Genomic DNA, 7490 nt, shown 5'->3' with positions numbered 1-7490 from the left:
GCTCTGACTAATACTATTTCAATGTCTACGATCAACTCCATCGATGCCGAATCATTCACCCAGATCACTACTTAACCTTCAGAATACACCCTTACCTCTCTCCCAACGTCCTCCATTCCATCTTCTACCACAGTCTTCTTCATTGTCTACCCCCACTTCCCTTATTAATATTCTTCATCCTTATTGTCCTCCTCTCAACAATACTACCTCTCTCCATACCACCCCATCTTCTTCCCGTCCTTATCGATAACCTTTACTGCTTCCAGTCGACAAACCTTTCGAGTACCCTTTTTGGCCCAGCCAGGTCAGATCAATTCCTTGTGATTCCCCTACAGCCCCGTACTCTGGCAATACCCTTCTCTTCCAATATTGGTCTCTCAAAAACGAGCAGGCAAAGTTTCCTTTCGCAGTCGTTCTGATCGTTCACGCCATGTCACAGTTACATCTGAGTCTCAAGCTCGTGCACTATCTACCCTGTATGACTTTACTGGCAAACCTATTCCTGCCTAACCTCATTCCTTCCTTAATAATTGTATCGGAAGTGTTCTCCCCGACTGATTATCCTATCTACGACAAGGACTGGTCAGATTGTGAAAACGACTTGCTCGCATGCCTCGTCGACTATGATGCAGTAGCAGTCCAGTACTACATCATTTCTCCCAGAGGCCAACGTAAGTCCTACACCACTATTGCCAAGATTAGCTTCCACAGACATGACCTCCCGATGAGGTTTGTATTGGTGGAGTGTCCTGCCCTGTCCGACCATATCGACTCCTTCCATTTCAATGTCAGAAATGTTGGCGTTTTGGCCACCCAGCCAAACACTGTCGCTCCACAGCCCGCTGCCCTCTGTGTGCCGAATCTTGTCATGATTGTTCAAATTGTTCTGTTCAGTTACGCACGTGTGTCATTTGTAATGGCTCGAATGCGGGGTAGCAGTTCTCAGATTCAAACTAGGCCTCTCCCTACGTGAGGCTAGACTAGAAGCACGCCGACGAGGTTTTTTCTTTTTCTACCTATTCCAAAACTATACTTCGCTCCGCTCCTCTCCCTTCTCAAGAAATCTCAGCATCTTTTCCCTCTACCCCAAACCCTCCTATCTCTACTCCCTCTTTCCCCCAGTCAAATTCCTTTTCCAGTCTAAATCCAAATACTCCAATCTCTACCACTTCCCCGATGCCTACCCCTCCTCCTCACTCTACCTGTCGCACCAGACAATCTAAACGTCCACCCTATCCTCTACCACATCCTCTCCTACAACCACCCCTCCCTCTGTTCCTCGGACATCTATCCCCTCTTCTCCTCCACATAAGAAAACCTTTGTTTCTCAGACCTTCCCACCCAACTCCGCTCCAGAAATTCGAAGTATTTGCCGATATACGTCCTCCTCAAGTTCCCCCCTACCTCTTTCTTCCACTCTCCCCCAAAAACAGCCCATCCTCTCCTTCTCCACGTGCGTCTTCATTCCCACTTTCTTCCCTATTATCCTTTTCGCTCCCACCTGGATTCTCACGTGACCCCCTTATGCCATAGCAATGTCCTTCTCCGGATCCCTCCCCTCCTGACATTCTTCGCGATATTTCACCACCTTCCCCCTTTTCCTTATCCCACTCACTGGATTCTTCTCCTGCTTCTATAACTACCATTTCTACCCGTATTTCCCTTTGATTGTTTCAGAACTTTCCTCTTGCAGTGTTACTTTCCCTTCCTCAGACACATGTTCTCCATTTGATCTGATTTTCCTATACCTTTTACACCTTCTCCTGTTACAAATACCCACCGTATTTCATTCAATTTATCCTTTTCGCTACTATCCTACAGCGTTCTACAAAAATTTACATCTAACTCATCTCAACCTAATCCTTAACTCATTTCCACCCTTTTCGCCACAGTACTTAACATAGTGCTATACGACCTTTGATGTCTAGCACATTTATTTCTACTAACCATTAACCATCGTAACGAAATGTTCAAATTCCCGTACTATGTGAATATAAAACAGTAGACAGTACAATTATAAAAGATATAGACTGACAGTAATTATAAACAATTCCTTATATACTGATTTATAACCATAACTAGATATGTATTGTAGATGAATATAACTAAAACAAAGTAACCATGGACACTTTAAATAAGAGCAGTACTAGAGCATGTTTACAATAATAATAACAATTACAGTAACACCAATAATAATAAGAAAATAATCACAAAACCCAAAAATGGCGACAGATTCTTGCCGATCAGCAGAACCTCGTTACGAGTATCTCAACTAAGGAAATGAAGGTGATAGTCAATAAATAAATCAAACAAATATATATATATATATATATATATATATATAGACAGTTACTCTTCCACAATACTGAAATCTCTCTCCCTTCCCTTCCAGCCCCACCCCCTCCAAAACAGATCTTTGTTACATTACAATAGTTACATTTACTACGATAATAAAGGCAATAAAAATCAAACCACAAAGATAGTAAAAAAAATATATATATATGAACAAAGATGAAAAAGATACGTGAAGAAAGATATAAAGATACACATGAACAAAGAAAAAAAGATACATAAAAAGATCCCTATGAACAAAGAAAAATATACATATGAAAAAGACAAGAGATACCCATGAACGAAAAAGAAAATACGGATGAACAGAGAAGGAAGAGAAGATACATATGAACAAAGAAGAAAAATATGCATATGAACAAAGAATGAAAAAATGCTTATGAACAATGAAGAAAAGAGATACATATATAAAGCAAAAAATACACCTGAACAAAGCAGAAAAGTGATACCTCTGAACAAAGAAAAGACACATCTGAACAGCGACAAAATCTCGCTCCCCCCCCCCCCCCCCCGCAGCGGACGGCGCCGATCAGCTGATGTTTGTTGTGGCGGCGGCGTGGTCGCGAGGGCGAGGGAGGCCAGTGAGTATCACGGTAAAGCGTAGGGAGATTAAGGGAGGAAGGGCGCCGACGCTGACCCTTGCCCCGGCCGACCCGTGCTTGGAGACGCGAGGCGATGGCGCGAGGCGGCGCGCTCTGAAACAGCTCCTTCAGGTGCAGCATGAGCGGCAGCAGCGAGAACGAGGAGGGCGCGGAGGCGGGCGAGGTGCTGGAGGAGCCCGAGAGGCCGACGGAGTGGACGTCGGGCTGGGACGACGAGTGCAACGACGTCGAGGACGACCCCGACCCTCATGGTGCGTGGAAGGACCGGGGGCCTCCTCTGGGTTAAGGTTTAGAGGTCACTCGAGCGTCCGCCTCAGGCCGCGGCCGGCCGGCATGGGCCCGCACCCGTCGGCGCTCCGGCCACGGCCAACAAACCGTCAAAGACTTGTCTCGGAAAGATAGAGAGCAAAGTCACTTCCCTGGCGGTTTAAATCACCCATTAAAGAACCTGTTTAAGCCCTGTCTTGTCAGATCACATTTGGTGGTTTATTGGCCATGGCAGTTGCTTGACACTGTGCCACATTTGCATGGGACATCAAGTTGTGTACCAGCATTTATACAACAGTGGATTACGATTATCAAAATAGAGGCTCTTTTTGAGAAGCTACTTTGGGTGCCTTCTTAACTATTTACTCTCCTTTGCAGTCTAGTATTGGCTTCTATTGAGGATGGTGAGAAAACTTTGGCACTCTTGTTTTGGCTTCGTTGTCTCTTCAGAAAACATTTATCATCAACACTTGTGGTTTTAGAATTTATCAATGAATTGCTTCTAATATTTTGTGTACATTTATAGTCATGTTAGGTTATAGAATCCCTCTATATCAATAACATTGGTCCCAGAAACCAGAAAATTATACATATATATATATATATATATATATATATATATATATATATATATATATATATATATGCATATGCATATAATGTATGTATGTACATATGTATATGTATATTTGTATATATATCTGTGTATATATGTATACATTATATATATATATATATATATATATATATATATATATATATATATATATATATATATTTTCATCATCATATGAAGAAAGACAGAGGCCCAATTCCAATGTAAGAACATCCACTAGTGGTAATGGCATAGTTTGAGCTGCAGCCTCCTCCCCTTTGGCTCTCTAGCAATGGCCATTAAACTTCCACTATATATTTTTTGGGAAGTTGCACCTACTACTGGTTTCTCCAAAATATATGTGATATATGTGTAGGGTACTGTGCTTACCAGTACCCTACACATTTGATATTGAGCGTGTGGGCCTTGCCAGCACTCTGGAGGCTGGGGATTGCTGGACTGTGCCACTCCACTTGCCATCAGTATCAAAGGCAGAGGTTTCCATAGACTAGGACAGTATACATCACAAGCAAGCCTTCAACACCAAAAATATTTAGTATTGGTGATGATCTTTTTTGAATACCTACCTTATGGCTCTCTCTTAAGGAAAAGGAAAATCTAAATACATTTGTTTCAGCCTTGTCTTTAGATCATTAAATAAGTTTTTTTGGCCTCTCGGGGAATGATAGGGAATCATATGCTATCCAAGGTATCTTTGGTTGCTGAGTTCATTCCCGGTCACGTTGAATTGATTTTGCTTTGTTGAGTTGAATTACTTATCAGTTTATGGTTGATATTTATTGCAAAAGTTGTTTTCCTTATTCTTATTTTTGCCTTTAACAGATTTAGATGATATAGATAGATGATATGATTGAGTTTCTTGAATGAAAATAAATGGTAAATCTAGATCGGTATATTGTCTGATTTTAGATTTTGATTTTTAGAAAAAGTCCCAGACCTGTAATGTCAAATAAAAATTATTATTATTTATTTTCTTGTTAAGATATACATGTTAATTGATAGTTTGCAGAAAGAAGACAAGATATTTTTTTTAAAAAGGCAGTATACATACCCATATCATTGTCTTCATTTTTGTTAGATATAGACCACATTATGGCTTTATTGTTATTATTGTGATAAGGATTTGTTGAAAGAGAAATGATGTGAAATATCTTTTAAGAAATAGACTTAGTCCATATGATGGGTTAAAGAATTTGAAGAATATTTCAAAATTTGATAGTTTTTACAAATTGTATTCACTCTTCCTTTAATTCAATGTTTTTCTTTACTTTTTTGTCTCTGACATAATGATTAGATCCTCTTAGTATGATTCTTTTCTTTTAGTTGGAGGCTTCATATTATATTTACTTTTTCTAAAAGATTAATGGGTTTGCTAGAGTTTTATGTTAACTTGTAGATGTATTTGAGAAGGCAATAAGACATGTGACCACTCACAGTGATTTAAAATGAGCTTTCTATTCTTCTGTAATGCTTACCTATCATGTACTGGGTATGTAACTATAATTAAAGAATGAGGAAGTGTTAAGTAAAAAGGTTGTCTATTTTAGGCTTATTATAAATCACATATTTTTAATTTGCCATTTTTCATCACAGTGCTGGAGATTGAAAATTATTCAAAAGGAAATAGATATTAGATAGAATGTTGTGATATCATCAAAACAGATGTAAAAGTTAGATAAGGCCTGTTATTACCCGGAGAAAAAGATCACAGTTTTGCAACTGTTGTCAATTTTTAAATTAAGAGTATAGTTTATTGATCATTTTTGATTGAATGGAAATTAAAATATAATTGATTTTGATTTTCTTTTATGAAATCTAATGATTCTGCAGTTTCACATTGTCTTTACCAGAATTGTTTTCCAGTGTAATCCAAGTGCTTTATGGAAAATAGTATATGTTGACCAGATTTATGTCCTGTACTTTATAAAAGGAATAAGCAATTTCTCTCTCTCTTTCTTTCCTTCTTTCTTTCTTTCTTTTTTTCTTTCTTTCTTTCTTTCTTTCTTTCTTTCTTTCTCACTTAATAATGTGTAGTACAGCACATTCTTTTCCTCCACATGGTTGTAGTTACATCCTGATCTTTGTGAGGTCTTATTATCAATTAGCACAAACCTTATATTAATGAGGAAAGTTAAATTTTTAAATCAGTCAAGGAATCAACTTCTCTCTCCTGTTTCAGCTACACCAGAACGTGAGATCCTTTGGGCTTGTGAGAATGGTAAACAGAGTATAATTGAAAACATCTTGGAGCATCACCCAGAGGCCATAAACGCAACCGACTCCGATGGATACACACCGTTGCACCGAGCAGCCTATAGTGATCATGTTGAAATTGTTAAGGTAAAACTCTGTTGTCTTGAATACCGGTAAATTCCAATGGGTCGATATGAGAGTTTTTAAAGTTACATTACTCCCTCATTTTAACGAGTGGTGGTGAGTTTTGGATATGTGCGGGAGAGGTGCCAACTTTTTTTTATGTTTTGAAATGACAGAATAGTAGAAAAAATTATTTGATCATAAGATATTAAGCCTTTGACTTTACTTTCGGAGAGCATAGCCTGTCCACTGAGGTTTTATTTCATTCACCTTTTTTTTACATATAGATGGCTCCAGAAGTGCTGAGTCAGGGACAAAACAAAATTACAGAGGACATTGCATGTACCTGGTGCTAATAGGTTCAGGTAAATAGCACAAGAGGTATTGATGATAGTGGATATTAGGTTTATCTATGCTGAAGAATATCTAACACCATTCTCACACACGCGCACACACACACGCACGCACGCGCACACGCACACGCACACGCACACGCACACGCACACACACACACACACACACACACACACACACACACACACACACACACACACACACACACACACACACACACACACACACACACACAACCACACACAAACAAATGCATGCAGAGTTATGGCTTTGGTAATCTGATGTCTTTATCTTAATCTAAATATGGTATGAATTTTTTTCAGTTGCTTCTTAAGTCTGGTGCTTCTGTAACAGCCAAGACCGTAGATGGTTGGACGGCACTTCACTCGGCTTGCCGATGGAATCACTACAGATGTGCCGTTGTTCTGATTGAGGGTGGAAGTGATGTCAATGCAGTGTCCAACAGTGGTCAAACGCCTCTCCATATCGCAGCAACCAACCCGAAGGCTCATGAGACTTTGCAGCTCTTGCTCATGAACAAGCTCATGAAACCGCACATAAAAAATAGTGTTGGGGAGACGGCCGAGGATCTGGCCATCAGGAATGGACCCTATGGCTATCTGTTCGAAGTTGTCAATCCAGTGTTAAATGAATACGAGCAACAGGAGTAGAAATAGAGAATTGGATGCCAGAGGCTTTGGTCGCATTTCATTAATTGTGTGACTGCTATTAACTGAGTTTGTTATGAATTTAGCACTTGTTTATAATTTTAGGGTGATTGAGAACACTGTTTGACTGGGAACAGATTTGATACTGACAGGTTTAGTGTACCTAAAGAAAGACTGTGAATCAAAAATGGCTGGCAGTGTAGTGAGACACGGCTTGTGCATGCGAGAGACTTTCAGCGTAGTTAACCACAATGTGGCACAATGGTTCCCTGGACACATGGCCAAAGGGCTCAACCAGATGCAGAGGAAACTGAAGAG

The 7490-nt window shown here is 39.7% G+C and overlaps 2 protein-coding genes across 2 annotated transcripts in view; both read left to right on the top strand.

Moving 5' to 3' along the window:
* The first annotated feature begins 2875 nt into the window (after nt 1-2875).
* Nucleotides 2876-7328, top strand: LOC125035961 (ankyrin repeat domain-containing protein 49-like). Its single transcript, XM_047628271.1, has 3 exons — nt 2876-3202; nt 6014-6174; nt 6828-7328. The coding sequence occupies exons 1-3, from the start codon at nt 3070-3072 to the stop codon at nt 7173-7175; spliced, it is 642 nt and encodes a 213-aa protein (XP_047484227.1). The 5' UTR covers nt 2876-3069; the 3' UTR covers nt 7176-7328.
* Nucleotides 7329-7342: 14 nt separating this feature from the next.
* The window catches only part of LOC125035960 (mitochondrial ribosome-associated GTPase 1-like), a 3582-nt gene continuing 3434 nt past the window's right edge, over nt 7343-7490 (top strand). Inside the window, exon 1 of the mRNA XM_047628270.1 lies at nt 7343-7490. This exon is cut by the window's right edge and continues 439 nt beyond it. Within this exon, the coding sequence (XP_047484226.1) occupies nt 7360-7490 (131 nt within the window). The 5' untranslated portion in view covers nt 7343-7359.

This window comes from Penaeus chinensis, chromosome 20, assembly GCF_019202785.1.
Source record: "Penaeus chinensis breed Huanghai No. 1 chromosome 20, ASM1920278v2, whole genome shotgun sequence".
Taxonomy (NCBI): Eukaryota; Metazoa; Arthropoda; class Malacostraca; order Decapoda; family Penaeidae; genus Penaeus; species Penaeus chinensis.
Note: the sequence above shows the minus strand (reverse complement) of the source record. Positions and strands in the feature narration are given on the sequence as shown.